The sequence below is a fragment of the Ammodytes marinus genome (assembly GCF_949987685.1).
Source record: "Ammodytes marinus genome assembly, chromosome: 11".
In the NCBI taxonomy this organism is placed as follows: domain Eukaryota; kingdom Metazoa; phylum Chordata; class Actinopteri; order Uranoscopiformes; family Ammodytidae; genus Ammodytes; species Ammodytes marinus.
Window position 1 is genome coordinate 29224193 of NC_137215.1, and position 18553 is coordinate 29242745.

Genomic DNA, 18553 nt, shown 5'->3' on the forward strand with positions numbered 1-18553 from the left:
AATTAGTACTAACTTCCGGGAAGATTTTGGGTATGGATCGATTGGATCGACTTTTCCTACTCAACCGCCCCACAATGCATTGCGTCTTTTCAAAACGACAAGGTTTTTTTAAAGTTCTTTATTTACAATTCTGCATTTCCTGCACAACACAAGACTGTATGTAAAAATCTAGTTATATATCTAATCTGTGGAGGGCGGTAATACGCCAAACAGCGTCTAAACGGCCGGAATCTTATAAGAAGAAGAAGAAGAAATTCTTTACTGCTTGAGTATACTTCAGTGTGAACGTTTTGACGCACCTCGCATACACAATGGATGGTTAAGTAGACAGTATGTAGTAGGGATGGGACGATCCACTTTTTTTAGTTCCGATCCGATTCCGATACCTAGGGTTTGGATATCGGCCGATACCGATACTGACCGATACGATATCATAATTGTTATACATTTTTTTGTTGGTGGTGATTTTATGTATTAGGCTAGGAAGGCTTAAGCAATTCTAATTTAAAAGAGCAATAAATATACACAAATGCATATAGGTTTATCTTAAAGGCAGAATTATAGAGTCACACAAAAAAAATCCTTCTCAATGATCACTTCTGCCCCACTAGAATATGTGGTGGTCTGTTTGTCTGAACAGTCTTCCTCTCTCTGGCTGTATTTAACATAGTAGAATTTGTCACAAGCCTCTCCACTTCCTTGACTTTGATTAGCTTTGGTTAGCTCACTGGCTAACAAACTGATATGTACTGTATGTCAAATTATAAAGTGATGTCCTCTCTCCCTCCACCGAACGTCGGCGCATGTTCGCTCTTACATAGTTTAAAAAAAAAAAAAAAAAAAAAAAAAAATTATAAAAAAAAAAAAAAAAATCGGATTTTAATATCGGAGCTGTCAGTCCGATATCCGATACGCAGAATTCGGCCATATCGGACCCGATACCGATACTGGATCGGATCGGCCCCATCCCTAGTATGTAGTATATAGATGTTGAGTATGTAGGAGGGAGGACGTTAGTATGGCTTTCCGAACACAGCCATCATCTCCTTTTAAAGCAGTGTGGCCCCCTCATTACCAACCTAACTTAGCACTACCTCCACCTGTGATAAGCAAGCACACCCCCAGAATCTAACTGGCAGTTACATTAGAACCAGCAGTTAGATTCAGGGCCAATCAGAGCAGGCTGGGCTTGTTGGGAGGAGGGGCTTAAAGAGGAGTGTTTCAGACAGAGGCTGAAAAGAGGATATTCAGCAATGGTACTGTGAGAGATAAAAACGTTTTTTTGGACGCTGCACCATGAAAATAGTATTTAGTAGAAACTGGTGATGTGTCCAACTGAAAAAGATTCATCATCTGCTCCTGGCTTTATACTTTGCTAGTGGATTGAGTGTGGACTAGAAGGTTCCTCTGAGGAAAATCTTGGAGAACTGTCCACAGGATTCAAACCGTCAGTGTGTCATGTCTTATGGACATAGTGCAGTCAATGTTCTTAATAAGTGCTACATCTTGACTACACTTTCCAGCAGCAGTGAAGCACTTTGGTTTTTTTGCATCATTTCAAGCCGAATGGACTTTTTAACCAACATTGAAACAGTTATATTTGGTCAGGTTGTTTTAACACTGTCTTATGTCCTCTTATACTGTATGTTGTGCTTGTGTTTTTACCACTATTGTAAATCAAATTTCCCTTGAAGAACAATAAAGAACTGAAGTGCACTGTGGAGAGGCCCGTGAATGGGATTGTGAAAAGATTCCCACTCTCTTGACACACCCACCTATAACCTATGACAAAGTATTATTTGTGATTCCAGCCTGTGTGCAGGTGAACCGGAGGTGCATGAGTCAGTCCGTCTTCAGTTGTTAGTCCAGGTCTTGTTTAGAGCCTCACAAAACATGGCCAGCTTTTTGAACACAGAGAGATTAAAGCGCTGCACTAACCACAAAGGTGACAGAGTAGGTGTACGGGATCTTGAACTGTCCTGTGTGTTTGTTCTTCAGGAACTTTGGCCCTCCAGAACAATCAGGAGTGTCATCAGCAGGGTTCTCATAGCTGTACAGAGAGAGAGACAGAGAGAGACAGAGAGAGAGAGAGAGACAGAGAGAGAGAGAGAGAGAGAGAGAGAGAGAGAGAGACAGAGAGAGAGAGAGACATGGGGACAAGAATGTAAGATACAAACTGTCATCTGCATTCTCACTAGCTCCAAACTAGCGATAGCCCGGGGCTGATTATTGGAATTTTGAGATAACAGGCAGACATTTGTGAAGTCACTACAAGCAGCCTAGTCAGAGTGCATGCTGTGGAGCAATGAAAGCACTTTTAGACATTTTCAACCCTATATTTACCTTCTATTTTTATTTTTTTCAAATGTATTTTATCAAATACAGAAAAACAGTGATATCGGCCAACCAAATTCAAAAAACTCATATTGGTTGACCACTTATGAGGGAATGGGCAGGACCTGACGGATACGTTTATAAGATGGGTCAGAGGTTTTGTCAAAATAGAGCTGTATATTTTTAATGAGACAAGTGTCCAAATTATAAATGTCTTTTGCGTTGGAATTTGACAATTTCTTAATCGCTTCTGCAACTTCTGCTTCATGGCCTCCCTAAATGTGGAAGGGATCAGGTGATTCCACTGGAGACTCAAGACTTTTCATTCATCACCTTTTGGGTTCAATCTTGGCTGCCACCAGTCGTGCTCCAAGCTGTTCGTTCTCAACAATGTGGTAATGGATGGTGATGTCCACATGGTTAAAGATGTAGAAAGCATCCTTTTCATTGAAGTTAGACTGGGGAACACACAAAGCAAACAGTTCAATGCATACTGTAGATAGGGTATGAATGTTACACAGTTACAGCTATGACAACCATACGAACCATTCTAACTAAGGCCAGTGCTAGCATTGAAATAACACACTTTGGCTGACTGATGCATGTCAATGACCCACCCAACACATATGACCCATAGCCACAGAATCTTTAAAAAAAAATATATATATATATATATATATTCTGAGTGTATGCATAATGGCTCCAAATAAACAGTGTCCCAGGACAGTTTGTGTAGGACTGATGGGAATCCCACGTGGAACTACACATCACTTATTAGGTGGCCACAAGAATATATATGCAAAGTCTGTTTTCTACTTTGTTTGCTTCCATATGTGAGCTAGCTTACTCACATTGACCACACAGGCGTCTTTAGCTCGGCCCGCCTCTGTCACGTAACAGCCAATAGGAAAGCCAGGATTACAGAACTTCTGTCCATCTTCAACATCATAGCACCAGGTGACCGGCATGTTATCCACAATCCTACACACGAAAACACACACACACACACACACACACACACACACACACACACACACACACACACACACACACACACACACACACACACACACACACACACACACACACACACACACACACACACACACACACACACACACACACACACACACACACACACACACACACACACACACACACACACACACACACACACACACACACACACTTTGATGGCCAGTACTGCAATTGTAGTTGGTCAGCTTTCCACATGTTTTTAATCATAGGGTAAAGTTATTAATACAGTTAGAGAAACCATGATAGAGGGTTACAGAGGAGTATTTAACCTTAGACTTTAAAGCAGCTCAGAGTAACATTTAAATATCTTTTAAACAGCCTCAAGAAATAAGTTTTTATATAGCTTTTATTACTGCGTTTGGTCTGGTCGCACACCCAGTCCGATGTTTGGTTCACGCGTGCATGCTCTATGGTCACATATAAGTATTGGTCGCAGATTTCAGTGTGGCGCAGCAATGCGATTTGAGAAGCCTATCACTCCAGGGGCCTATTGCATAAAACTAGGATAAGGGATTAACCTAGGATATTTCGGTTATCCTGGCTTGCGTTAGCCATGATCCGGTTGCATAAAAGCGGAGGGACATAAGTTACCATGGAGATTTATCCTTTACGTTTAGCCTGGTCGGGACCAGGCTAAACGTAAAGGATAAACTTATTCTGTTGCCTGACTGGTTCAGTCAGCTGTCACTCCGATCTGAAATCAAGGTGTTTAACAGTTATTCCATGATCTTCTGTGTACTGCTTTATTTTCATTAGCCTGTTTTAAGGTACCACATAAAAGACTGCATTGTCATTTAGTTAAATAGTTCTTCTTTTTTATTTATTTATCCTGAACCATTTATAATTAACTTAATTATAATTAGATTAAGATGTAATTATATAAATTATAATAATGTATGTGATAGTCTGTTCATATTGCAGGCTATATTTATACGATTGATTATCGATGGCAGATGATGTTGCAAATGTGGGTCAAATAAATTCACTCTGTACTTATAACCATATACAGGTGCGTCTAAAACAAAATTGATTATCAATGAAAAGTTCCTTTTTCTGTAATTTAATTCAAAAAGTGAAATTTAAATATATTCTAGATTCATTACACATGAAGTGAATTGTATCTAAAATAAACATACTTTTCAGAAGGTCGACATTTGAGGATTATAAATCCTTTTTTTGATTGGTTTTAATATTCTAATATTTTGAAATACTGGATATTTTATTCCATGATCAATCAATCATCCAAAAAAAAGGCCTGACATATTTCACTTTGTGTAATGAATCTATGAAAGTTTCACTTTTTGAATGGACTTTCCATGATATTCTATTTTTTAGATGCACCTGCAGACTGCTCACTGTCAACTATTTTATCATAAAACAATGCAGGGACATCAAGATCAGTTGGCAGAGAATACAGTTGCTCTATGAAATGAACTGCCCCCTGACTTACGGGTTAAACTAGCAAGGCATTGTGGGAAAATGGGCCGTCTTTTCCATTTTTACATCAGTAAATCTGTGTTCGATCTTTGGGTCTACTTCTGAAAGCTGTGAGCTGGCACTTAACAGAATTACTTACACCTGGCTTGACAAAGCAGCCCCTTTACATCCTGGATTGGCGTTTATGCAACTGACTAATCCAAAGTGCCCAGGCAAGACTTTGTCAAGGCTGGCTTTATCAATCATCCTGGATATCTTAATTCCACTTTTATGCAATAGGCCCCTGGTGAGGGAAGGGGAGCGGGAGCCTTGTTTGAGACAGTTGTTTGTCGTCATAATGACTGATAACGGGGCTGAACCATCAAAGAAAAAAAAAGAAAATGCAATGAAGAAAAGCTAAAAAGGAGAGTGGTAGGCGGGCGGGAGGGCGTTGCCAAGCAACGTATACACAATTTCACAGTGTTTACTCCTAAATGAATGAACGGTAGCCTACTAAAACAAAGTTTACTTTGCCTCACCAGCATCATCAGATGACCATTATTCATCTGAAATAGTCATTATTTACAACAACATAAACACATTACCTCATCGTGATCCATACTAACTGCCGTCTCTTGTTCATTCGCTTTGTGTGAGGACACGCAATCTTTCAGCTCCGTGAGAGAGAGTAGTTAGGTGACACTGCATCAACTCATTGCAATCAGGTGTGTGTAGCACTGACTGGCATTAGTTGATGCTGTGTCACTAAACACTCTCACGGAGCCGAAAAGAGTCCGTGCTCTCACACTTTCAACACACGGACATGCACTATATTGCTTCCTGATCATTTGAATCTCGCACGCCCGGCACGAGCTAGAAAACAGCTTCACGACAGCCGGCGTCGTAAAAATACTACCGCTTTTGTCCAAAGGGGCCGCCAACGTGCCATGTTACTCGTAGTGGCTTTAATGTGTCTATAGCAACAAGTATAAAAAAAAATGCCATGTATTGAAAGATGACAATAGCTTTGTTAGCTGACAAAATTCTTGGTGAGATCTTGTTGATTTGTTCTTTGATCAGATATATTTTTATTTGATCATTTTGGATTTTTTGATCCCTTTTAGTGAAAACTACCGGCCAATGTGTTGTTGGTGTGGGTGCAGGCCAACTGTAGGTGCATGTGGTTAACATTGTAGTTGCATTTCCCATCACTCTATGCTATGTGTATGTACTTGTGAGTGAATGCTACATACCAGTGATGCTGGTAGTTGAGCAACATGCCTTTCTTCAGGAAGTCGAGTTTGCCTTTGTCCGTGGGGTTGTTGAGGTCATATGTTCTGGTGCACACCTTCTGACACACTGCCGCTTTCTTAAATTCAAACTGACAACAGAGAAACGCACAGTGAGTTAGGGGACAGCACAATTCATCAACAATTTAATCCAAATTGACAATATGACCTATTGCAATTTTCAGGGTTGCAAAATTCCGGGAAATTCTAAAGTTGGAAACCTTCCATGGGAACTAACAGGAATTTTGGGAATAAAAAAAAAAGAAAAGAAAAAAAAAAAAATCGAGAATTGCCCTTAAGGTGCTGTAAGCGGAATGGTGGCCCTGAGGTGAATTGAATGCAACTACATTTCCGTTACTCGCTCAGTATTAAAAGGTGCTGTAAGCGGAATGGTTCTTTTAGCTAACTTCCTGTCAGTGACAGCAGTTAGCAGTCCCCTCACTCGTCCCTACGTCACCACATTAATGCACTGCGGTCTTCAAGCAGCAAGTTATCTAGCATCATCTCAGATCCATAAGTGTTATAAAACATGATAAAAACCATCAAAACAGACATTGGGAAGGATTTTTACCTGCTTCGCCATTGTAGGCGCATAAACATTCACCCATCTGTTGCTCTGGCGTGCACCGGCAGTGAGACCATGAGTGAGACGGGTGTCTGTTTGTAGCGTTCTCTCTTGTGATTGGATAAAAATTTCGGGATCCTCCAATAAGTTTATTTGCCGATTACATGCAGAGCAGCTGACTGAGAGATCGGCTTTATGAAACGCGCACATTATGAAAGTGATCACTGTATGAATAAAGATTTAACACTTATATTAACATAAATAAACCGCTTACTTCACCTTTAACATTGATTTTAAGTATAGTTGGCAGAAATATATTTAAGCATAATCTTGACTAAAACAACCAGATTTCATGCAAGTACACTTGAGAATAGCTATGCTAGTCCTCAATCACATGTATAGCACACTGCTTACTGCAGGGGTACTGAGGCCACGCCCCCTACATGCACTTTGCATTCCTCCATCACATGCACAGATGATTTCTAGAACCCTGGACTATTGAGGCCACATTTATACTTAATTTGTGAATGGGTGGGAGTGAGTAATATTTTACACAACATTCATGTGATGTTTGATTGTTCAATAAAATAATTAAAACGTACTAGGTTGTACTGTCTACCTGCCTATGACAAAAAAAAAATTATATTTATGTTTGGATATGATACAGTTCATTTAAATGACCCCCATTTCCAGTTAATAACGGATTTTGAATATTTTACCAAATTCCCTAGCTTAACTTCCCATGGAAAGTTTACGTACATTTTCCGGATACTTTCCGTCCCTTTGCAACCCTAGATTGTCCTGCCCACACATCATATTCTACAGTCTTAAGAAGAAAAAACATCTTTGTGTGGTACAGTCACGACTCACGACACCATTAACATTTTAATGGTCGTCCTTGAACACTCAAAAGTGACTTACACTGCTGTCTCATTCACCCATTCACACACACATTCATACACTCATGCTGAAATCCTGAGAGGCTAACTACATTGTTTCGCAATGTAGGGTTGGGCGGTATAATACGGGTATTTAAAAGTAGCAACGGAATTCCTTTACTCAATTCATTCAATGTAATCTTGTAAAATGTAGTGTTAGGCCATAAACTAAAACAAATAGGCTACAGTTAAACTAAGTAGACACAGGTATTCTCTAACTGGGGGGGAATTTGGGGAAGGCTTTAAAGGGATCAAACATTGTATACTGCCCAACCCTAAATCATACCCTGTTTGTTAATATGATTATGGCCCAAGAATAACTAAGTACACTCCTATAGAATGTATTTACTCAGTGGCTGTTTAGCCTGTAAACAACATTATTTGTCTTTGAAGTAGGCCTACATAGTATTCACAGCATGTGACACACACATGACCAACTTGCTAACACATACCAATGAACTTTAACTCTGTGTCCACTGGTTCAACATGTGTGGATGCTCTTAGCTCTGTGATGAAGCTACTATTGTTATGACAAATATAGATGTAATATTAAGCTGGATAACCCCTTTACAAACAATTCAAATATTTTCTATTTGTCATAACTATTTCTGGTGTGTGTGTGTGTGTGTGTGTGTGTGTGTGTGTGTGTGGTGTGTTGTGTGTTGTGTTGTGTGTGTGTGTGTGTGTTACCTTGTATGGTGACGGTTCAATCCTCTCTCCGAAAAGAACCTGTCCCAGATTCTCTGATGGACGTTTCTCTTTTTCCTCTGAGCAGAAGTCAAACCTGCACAAAAAGGTGAGGAGTATTTTAAAGGTGCACTATGTAACTTTGTGTGTGTCAGAGAAGTGAAACATTTTCTAAGGTATATTCTCATAGCTGAATAAACAAACACCTCACAGGAAAACTGGATCCATAGAAAACTGTTTGAGGTTAATCATCAAGGCTATCATGACATGTTTTCATATGTTTATTTAGTTTCCTTAGTAGCCTTACTTTGAAGACAGGGGAGTTTAAATAGAGGGACGATGGAGTCTCATCTATGAATCTAATAATCTTCACAATATTGATTTCCATAACCAGAATTTATAATCGTTTTTAATTTACCAAAACGTAAAGTTTGGTAAACTTAAACTGCAGCAATAGGGGCGCTGTGGATAGAGCGAGTACCATATTGGCTCTGGCCTTAGTTGCAGTGGTCGCGGGTTCAAATCCGACCCGTGGACCTTTACTGCAGGTCATACCCCCTCTCTCTCTCTGTCTTCCAAATTCAACTCTGTACTATCTAATAAAGCTTGAAAATGCAAAAAAAAATTATCTAAAAAAAAAAAGCAGCATAAAAGGACAGGAATAGGGCACAGAGACGCAGGCTGAAGGAATCAAAATGAAATAATGTTGCTTAGTTAGAGCTACTCACGCAGTATATTCATAAGGCAGAACAGACTCCACTGAATCCAGTCTGTTCACAAACATCTCAAAGGTTGACTGGAGGAAAAACAAAGCACACAGACACAGTATTAGGAAGACAGCTGGAAGAAATGCTCCAATCAGGTGTTTGTGGTCATGTTTAGGGGTCGGGTATCGTTAAAATGTTTTCAATATTGACACTGCCTAACCCATGTTGTAATGTATTTTACCTAGATGCCTCCACACTGCCAATCCACAGAACTTTTACATCTTGGCACATCAAGCATTCTGCATGCTTATTGGCTCATTGACGGTGATGAGATTAACCTCTTAGATATTGAAAGAAAATACAAATTTTTCATACTCAAATGGTACGGAGGCATTTTTGTCTGTGCCAAAAAAGTGTCAAACTTCCATACCCAGCCCAATAGTCAATGGTGTTACTGATTTGTGATTGGTTGGTATTGTATGTACTTTGTTAAAATATTACTTTTTTTAATCAATATATTTATTGGTGTTTTCTTTCCTTTTTTAACAAGAACAATAACAAAAAAAAAACAGTACACATATACAAACAATAGTGACAAATAATATTACTTTTTTAAACTCAACAGCAATGTGTCTTTTTTTCAAATGGTCTGCCTGGCAACTCTGAACAAGGAAATATGTTTTTTATTCATATGGGTGCACTGGACAGTTTAAAGTTTATTTTACTGTTAAACTTGGTCATAAATATAACAAGTGAGTGTACTGTGTAGTGCCTCTGTTAGCTCACTGGTTCCCCTGAGGTGTTCCATGTTACACAGAACTAAAAGCCACCCCCCCCCCCCCCTGGACAGCTCTCAGCAGAGAGAAAATAAACCCTGGAGTATGAAGGAGCTGTTTCACATGTGCACAGTGTGAGCCAGTGTGTCTGCATGGCCATATGAGAGCTGACACTTGGGCAAATGCCAGGGTAATAGTTCGCACTCTCCACAATATTTTACACTAAGCACTTTGTAAAGTAAATGAGTTTTAAGCTATATTCAAGCAGCCAGCACAACAATTAAAACATGTAATGAAATGGGGACTCAACACATCACACTAGAAATGATGTCTCAATCAGTGCCTCTGTGGGAAATCATTTACTAGAAATGAAATAACCTCATTTAAACAATGATAAGCATTAGCATGACTCCTTCCACTTATGCAATCTCTTGTAGTTTGATCAACATACTGACGAAGTTTTAGGGGAGTTTTAGCTTTGATGCTAGGTTGCTAGCTAGTTAGCATAGTATGAAATAGCGTTGTTGTTAGTTTGTATTGGCTAACATTAGCTGACTCACATTAGAGCTGTTGGTCTAGCTCAGCCACTGCATACCAATACTTAAACTGATACAAATACCAATAGCTGGAAGGAACTATATAGTAAACTGTAGACGAGTAGTTGACTAGGTGAACAGCTGACCTGTGACATGTCATGTTTACCTTGCAGTCCGGAACTGTGTCTTTGCCAGGCTCACAGAAGCTGACCGGAGCCAGACCCGGGAGGTAGAAGGCTGCCGCCCGAGCCAGCAGCACAGCTCCCAGCACACACAGCAACATGTTGGAACAAGGTAGGGACCGTTAACTCCAGGTTAACTCGCTGCTTTCAGCATCTGACATCCACACACTGGACAGGACAGGATCCGCTGCAGCAGCAGGCAGACACGTCACATGCCGGAAGTGCTGCTCCGTGAAGCGGGGCATTGTGGGATCGGGCAGGAATCCGGGCTGAGCATGGACCTTTATTATGCTATCTATGGCATGGACATATAAAGAAAGCCCATGGGGCTGAGCAGCAAATCACCATACAGAGGAAAACTGGAGAGTTTCATAAAGGCTACATTAAAAGTTCCTTGAACGATGTATTAATAATACAATTATAATAACAAAAACCTTTTATTAACTGAGAGGAAGTGATGGTTTTATGTTTAATCCTGAAGCCACAATAAAACATATAGCCCAGAGGCCTACAGTATGTTCAAAGTCTTTTAGGCTATTTCAAATGATTTTTCTGTTGTTTAGGCTATTGTGATATTGATAGCTTGGAGCCTATTGTAATTGTATGACTATTACGGTACCATACAACAATATTTATACAATTTAACAATAGTACAATATAGCCTACAATAATAACTGTAGAATGTTACATCCCATGGTGTGGAGGATTTGGGGAGAAAATGGCAGTTGGGATAGAGATTCGAATCCAAATACCTCACCCACTCCACTTTTTCTCTTTGGTCCCTCCCTGAAACGCTCTACACCAACAAAGTCGTGCCAAAGTGAATGGACAGTCCCAACAGCCAATAAGAACAGAGAATCGGAGCCTCGCTCTGATTGGTCAAAGTGTACAGCTCATGTTAATTTTGACCAATCAGAAATCACATACCCCAGCTGTGTCGACCATCTGTCATTAGAGCCATCATGACCCAAGACGGGTTAACAATAACTGGGGCTCATTCATGACGACATCACAGAGCTGGTGGATATTAGAGACTGCCTGGCTAAAGAAGCTGAGGGTAAAGGTTATGGACTGGCCAAGCATGTCTCCAGACCTAAACCCTATTGAGCATCTGTGTGGCATCCTCAAACGGGACATGGAGGAGCGCAAGGTCTCTAATATCCACCAGCTCTGTGATGTCTTCATTAATGAGTGGAAGAGGATTCCAGTGGCAACCTGTGAAGCTCTGGTGAACTCCATGCCCAAGAGGGTTAAGGCAGGGCTAGAAAATAATGGTGGCCACACAAAATATTGACACTTTGGGCCCAATTTTGATATTTTCACTTAGGGGTGTACTCACTTTTGTTGCCAGCAGTTTAGACATTAAGGGCTGTGTGTCGAGTTATTTTGATGGGAAAGTAAATTTAAATAGTTATATAAGCTGTACACTGACTACTTTACATTATATCAAAGTGTCATTTCTTCAGTGTTGTCACATGAAAAGATATAATGAAATATTTGAAGAAATGTGAGGGGTGTACTCACTTTTGTGAGATACTGTAAGTAGACCTCAGCAAACAAAGGCCTAATGAACATTTCCATATAAAACACTTTGGTATAATTTATCTTCTTGCACATTTGAAATAGGTATTTATAGAAGTATGTCAAATCGGAGAAAATACCCCTAGACCTCAGAGGGTTAATGAGGTGTTATGAAGCCCAGGTTGCTTTGATAGCTGCTTCCAGCTCGTCTGTATTGTTGGGTCTGGTGTGTCTCATCTGCCTCTTGACAATACTATATACAGTATCTCACAAAAGTGAGTACACCCCTAACATTTCTTCAAATATTTCATTATATCTTTCCATGCGACAACACTGAATAAATGACACTTTGATACAATGTCAAGTAGTCAGTGTACAGCTTGTATAACAGTGTAAATTTACTGTCCCCTCAAAATAACTCGACACACAGCCATTAATGTCTAAACTGCTGGCAACAAAAGTGAGTACACCCCTAAGAAAAAATGTCCAAATTGGGCCCAAAGTGTCAATATTTTGTTTTGCCATCATTATTTTCTAGCACTACCTTAACCCTCTTGGGCATGTAGTTCACTAGAGCTTCACAGGTTGCAACTGGAACCCTCTTCTACCCATTAATGACGACATCAAGGAGCTGGTGGATATTAGAGTCCTTGCGCTCCTCCATCTCCCGTTTGAGGATGCCCCAAAGATGCTCAATAGGGTTTAAGACTGGAGACATGCTTGGCCAGTCCATAACCTTTACCCTCAGCTTCTTTAGCAAGCCAGTGGTCGTTCGGAGGGGTGTTTGGGGTCGTTATCATGTTGCAGTACTGCCCTGCGGCCCAGTTTATGAAGGGAGGGGATCATGCTCTGCTTCAGTATGTCACAGTACATGTTAGAATTCAATGAACTGTAGATCCCCAGTGCTGGCAGCACTCATGCAGCCCCAGACCATGACACTCCAACCACCATGCTTGACTCTAGGCAAGACACACTTGTCTTTGTACTCCTCACCTGGTTGCCGCTCCACACTCTTAACACCATCTGAACCAAATAAATGTATTTTGGTCTCATCAGACCACAGGACATGGTTGCAGTAATCCATGTCCGTAGTCTGTTTGTCTTCAGCAAACTTTTTGTGGGGTTTCTTGTGCATCATCTTTAGAATAGGCTTCCTTCTGGTATGACAGCCATGCAGACCAGTATGATGCAGAGTGCGGCGTATGGTCTGAGCACTGACAGGTTGACCCCCCGCCCCTTCAAGCCCTTCAGCAATGCTGGCAGCACTCATACGTCTATTTTCCAAAGCCAACCTCTGTGTACGACGCTGCCCATGTGCACTCAACCTTCGTAAACTGGGCCGCAGGGTGGTATTGCAACATGATAACGACCCCAAACACACCTCCAAGACGACCAGTGGCTTGCTAAAAAAGCTGAGGGTAAAGGTTATGGCCTGGCCAAGCATGTCTCCAGACCTAAACCCTATTGAGCATCTTTGGGGCATCCTCAAACGGAAGGTGGAGGAGCGCAAGGTCTTTAATATCCACCAGCTCTGTGATGCTGTCATAAATGGGTGGAAGAGGGTTCCAGTTGCAACCTGTGAAGCTCTAGTGAACTCCATGCCCAAGACGGTTAAGGCAGTGCTGGAAAATAATGGTGGCCACACAAAATATTTACACTTTGGGCCCAATTTGTACATTTTTTCTAAGGGGTGTACTCACTTTTGTTGCCAGCAGTTTAGACATTAATGGCTGTGTGTCGAGTTATTTTGAGGGGACAGTAAATTTACACTGTTATACAAGCTGTACACTGACTACTTGACATTGTATCAAAGTGTCATTTATTCAGTGTTGTCCCATGGAAAGATATAAAGAAAAATGTGAAGAAATGTGAGGGGTGTACTCACTTTTGTGAGATACTGTAGATTCTCTATGGGGTTCAGGTCTGGCCAATTGGCTGGCCAATCCAGCACAGTAATACCATGGTCAACCAACCAGTTACTACTAGTGGTTTGCCACTGTGGACAGGTGACAAGTCTTACTGGAAAAGGAAATTGGCATTTCCATAAAGTTCGCCAGCAGACGGAACACATGAAGTGCTCTCAAATCCCAGAGTCTGGTGCAAGATAATACTTTTCAGAAAGTCAAAATGTCTGTATTATAAATCCTTTTTTTTGATCGGTCTTATGTAATATTCTAATATTTTGAGATGCTGGATTTACAACTAACAATATTTCACTTTGTGTGAGAAAAATCTACAATATATAAAAGTTTCACTTTTTGAATCAAATTACGAAATAATTTTTTTTTTTTCTGTGATATTCTAATTAGGCCTACATGTGATGAACCTGTATGCTGCGGACATTGAAACGTCAATCTGGACAACCTCTCTACATGCTTTTTAGGCCAGGCAAAGTAACCAATTTTTGGGCCAAAAAACCGACAAATCACATTGTTCATTGCTCTGATTGGTTGTAGTGCTATCAAATTGCGTGCAGTGGCATTTGAAGAGACAAATCTAATTCATGAGAGGCACCTGTTATACCCCTGGCAGGTAAGCCAGGCAGTTTTTCAGGTTAGAGGCCAGTCTAAAAGCAGCATTGCCATCACCCATTGGCAGTAGGATGATTGGATATTCAATAAGTGTGGAGCTCATGTGCATATTCAAATGCATTTAAAAAGAAACTTGTAATACAAAAAAAGTAACTTTTCTAGTATACTTTTACTATGTGAAGTTTTATTGTGGTAGGACTAAAGGAAAAAATTAAGCCTTTGGGTTTATTTTGGGCATGTACGATTAGTGTTTAACTCATTTGCATATTAAAATTCATTTTCAAAGAAACTTGTAATACAAAATGTTTTAATTTTCATGAATACTTTCATTGTGTAAAGTCTCATTTTGATAGGACTAAAGGAAAAAAATAGCCCTATTGGGATTTATTGGTGTCTCGCCTTATTGGCACACATCTCGGATTGATGAGAATTAAACATATTTCCTCAACTAGGATTTCTTAGGACTTTTATTATGTTGTTCTGGACACCTCATAGAAATTATCTGAGCTGAAAAAAATTATTTTACAATTTGTCTGTCGTAAAATGCTATTTTGCCTGGACTATTTTTCCATGTACCAAATCAGCATTCCTGTTTAATCCCTGCACTGGGTCCTCATCTAGCATGCTGCTTTGAAGACCTTCCAATGTGAAAAATATAATTATTAAGATTTCATTTGGTTAAAACTCAAAAAGGTAGGCCTATGTTCCTGTCAAAATGAGATATACTCCTATACTTGTTGTTAATAATAAAAACTATTTATGACATTAAAGGTCACCTATTATGCAAAATGCACTTGTTCACGTTTTTTCAACATTAATATCCGTCCGCTTGTGACTAGAGACTCTCAAAGTATGAGAGAAAACAACCCTCTCTCTTTCTCCACCTTTCTGAAAACCTGTGTTCAAAACCCCCCGGTCAGATTTAAGACATCATAAGGGGAGAAGCCACGCCATTACCAACCTAATTTAGCACTACCTCCACCCGTGATAAGACACACCCCCAGATCCCCCTGGCAGTCAGATTGAAACCAGCGGTTAGCTTCAGGGCCGAAAAGAGGAGATTAAGCAACGGCATGTGAGTAATATAAAGGATCTTCTGGATACTCCACCATGAAAACACTTTCTAGTAGAAACCCATATCACAATTTTCAATCTGAACATGAGCAGAATATGTGACCTTTTAATCAGATCAATTTCATTTTCAGTAATCAATGTTTTATTGAAGTTGTTAGAAAAAGGGTTTGTCCTGCGATTGTTTCAAAGTTGGTTCGAAATTGGTCAATCAAGAAGCATCATTCAGTACAGACCCATGTGCTTTATTCGCTCCAGTTTAGTGAGCCAGGAACGCTGTCACAGTGGACATTTACATTGGCTGGTATATCAGCCACTCACAATTTGAGGGCAACATCAAATACATCAGGGAGAAATACAGTAAGTACTACCGTAAGTACAACACAATGAGAATGACCCTGTAAACATCCGTTTTCCATTTCTCATTATTGACAAAGAGGGAAACAACTACTTCAATGTGTAGGTACTCCCACCCCTCCAAACTCTCTTCTCTCCAATCATTTGTGCTGGTGTCAAACCAAGATGGTCTTCTAATACAGTGAGAACATGTAGTGGAACATGTTGGTCTAGTGTCTAAATCAGAGTGAAAAGGAATTGAAAAGAATGTCAGCACTTTCAGGCATAAATTAAATTGCAGTGTGCCACCAGGAACAGTGAGAACTTGTTTGTGTGTGACAAGGACTTTGATTCCTTCAAGAGGTATGAAAGGAGAAGTAGGTGATATTTTTGTTGTTGTTGTTAATATAAGTGTTAAATCACTCTGTATTCATACAGCAATCACTTAAACAGTATGCGCAGTTCATAACACAGGTCTCCCAGTCATTCAGCTGCAATAATTGCCAGATACAATTTTGAGTATCCCGCTCGTTTTTTAATCCAATCAGGAGACAGAGCGCTATAAAGAGGCGGGGTCTCCGTGCCATTGAACGATGACTCGCTGTTCTCCATCGTGGCACTATCTGATGAAGACAGGCTGTGTGTTCATGAGGTGGTGACATAGGGACGAGGGAGGGGACTGCTAACTGCAGTCACTGACAGGAAGTTAGCTAAAAGGACCACATCACTTACTGCTCCTTTTAAGATCAACAAGTTTGTCAGACAAAACAATTATTAGTGGCGTGTATATGTTTTTTTAAATTGGGAAGTTATTTTAGTGTGTATGGTGCTGTGTATATTTTCGTTCTTTTTGTATGGTCCATGTACCTTCCTATCAAACAGCTTGTGATATAGTAGTGTGAGTGCGGCTGCATAAGTGTTATGGGTAGTGAAGGACACATTTGGACACACTGCTAAGAGCATGGCCGGATTGAGCCAATAGGGGGGCCTGGCACAAAGCTAGCTATGGGCCTCTTTATGATCATTCATTTAGGAATATGGATCATTTGGACCTGCGCCAAGGCCCTGGTCATTTATTCATTCGTATCGATGCTTTCATTTATTTACTGTATTTTTCCAAAACTATTGGCTAAACTAACTACACCACGAGCCCCTTTAGAGGAGCAGTATGGGACCAGGCTTTTCAATAGAACCATTGTTTTAATTTCCCGTAAATGTTGCACACTTATCCCGACACAGAACCAACAGTTAAACACAATGTTTCTCCTTTGGTTCTGTATGGCATGAGTATGAGGATGTTGTGGACTATTGAAACCCCCCCAAGCCAACTTCATGTTCCTACCCATCATGCACCACTTTATAGCTGTTACTACATGCCCTGATAATATGGCTATATCATTTTAGCATTTCAATTATTTATTGCAGGATTTTATCATTGTGAGATATGTGTGTGTTTTGTGTGAATTGAATTTGTCAGAGCTAAAGGCAAGCAGTGGGAACAACAGCAGTCAGAATGTGGCTATACTTTTGACCAATCAGAACTGTGTAGGTGAGACACACAGGATTCTGGCTGGATTCTGGCTAATCACTCTACGCTAATAATACAAATAAATTCATGTTCGACAATGTAAAATAGCCTTTTAAAAAAAACCTTTGTTAATGACGTTAAGTCAAATGAGATGCTTTACTTTTACAAGAATTCATGATTTGTACATGAAAAAAAAATATATAGAGAGAATTATGATTAATTGACAGCATGGCATGTTTTTCAAATCAATCAGCATACTGATACAGTAAGGGCAGACGGTTCAAACTACAATCACTTTCAGGTTTAAGGCACGCAGTGATCGAAGTCTCTGGTGAGTGAGCGTTGACAGCTCAATCATTAGACAGTGGGATGTTGTCTTCCGTGGGGGCCTTGTGTCCAGTCCTGCAGGACAGAGATCCAGCTGCCATCAGGCCCATAATACCAACAGTGGGACTGCAGCTACACACTCAATATAGTCTGTAGTGTACGGTGGTTAGATCAAAGTGCTAAGGCAGCCGTCAACATCTTTCATACAACCAGCTGTGTGGCTGTAGGTATAGTGCTCGTCCACTGGATCCTCCTGTCACAGTGTCCTCTAGGCCAATCACTGAACCCCAAATCCCAAATGTCTCCTGCTGATTGGCCAGCAACCCCCATCACTGTATGAGTGTGTGAATGGGGGGAGCGAAGGATTGTAAAAAGGGCTTTGAGTCTCAAGGCTACATTTATACAGTATGTCTATTAGTGTACATGTCCTTTCAGGGGTCAATCTCCACTCTGGTTAGGATTGTCCTTCAGACATGTGCTGTCCTCCTTGGACAACGTTTTGCAGTGTTTCTTCAGATATCCCTGTGTTTGATTCCTCAGTCGTTCATAGTCAGTCAGTGTCTGTCTTGGTGTCGGTTGTGGATGTCCCTGGTCCATTTGATCATAGTCTCAGGAGATCTATAGAGGAAGATTAGTTTGGAGTAAAGTTCCTCTTCCAGTTCGAGCTCCCCTGTCTCGCGCACCTGAAACACAGAGAGAGAGTTTGGGGGGGGGGGGGGGGGGGGGGGCAGGAGGATTACAAAGAAATGAGCTACCAGAACACGTGTAACA

General features: G+C 40.5%; 2 protein-coding genes across 3 annotated transcripts in view; both read right to left on the bottom strand.

Annotated features, from left to right (window-relative positions):
- tm9sf2 (transmembrane 9 superfamily member 2) overlaps positions 1 to 10660 on the bottom strand; it is a 30454-nt gene extending 19794 nt beyond the window's left edge. Inside the window, exons 1-7 of the mRNA XM_080037407.1 lie at positions 10453 to 10660; positions 8996 to 9063; positions 8271 to 8364; positions 6042 to 6169; positions 3186 to 3315; positions 2668 to 2792; positions 1939 to 2050 (exon numbers count right to left, since the gene is read on the bottom strand). Of these exons, the coding sequence (XP_079893533.1) occupies positions 1939 to 2050; positions 2668 to 2792; positions 3186 to 3315; positions 6042 to 6169; positions 8271 to 8364; positions 8996 to 9063; positions 10453 to 10569 (774 nt within the window). The 5' untranslated portion in view covers positions 10570 to 10660. The remainder of the gene's footprint in view (positions 1 to 1938; positions 2051 to 2667; positions 2793 to 3185; positions 3316 to 6041; positions 6170 to 8270; positions 8365 to 8995; positions 9064 to 10452) is intronic.
- A 5167-nt stretch (positions 10661 to 15827) lies between these two features.
- piezo1 (piezo type mechanosensitive ion channel component 1 (Er blood group)) overlaps positions 15828 to 18553 on the bottom strand; it is a 157145-nt gene continuing 154419 nt past the window's right edge. For both annotated transcript variants that reach the window (XM_080036320.1, XM_080036319.1), the window contains exon 54: positions 15828 to 18465. In XM_080036320.1, the coding sequence (XP_079892446.1) occupies positions 18337 to 18465 (129 nt within the window). In that variant the 3' untranslated portion in view covers positions 15828 to 18336. The remainder of the gene's footprint in view (positions 18466 to 18553) is intronic.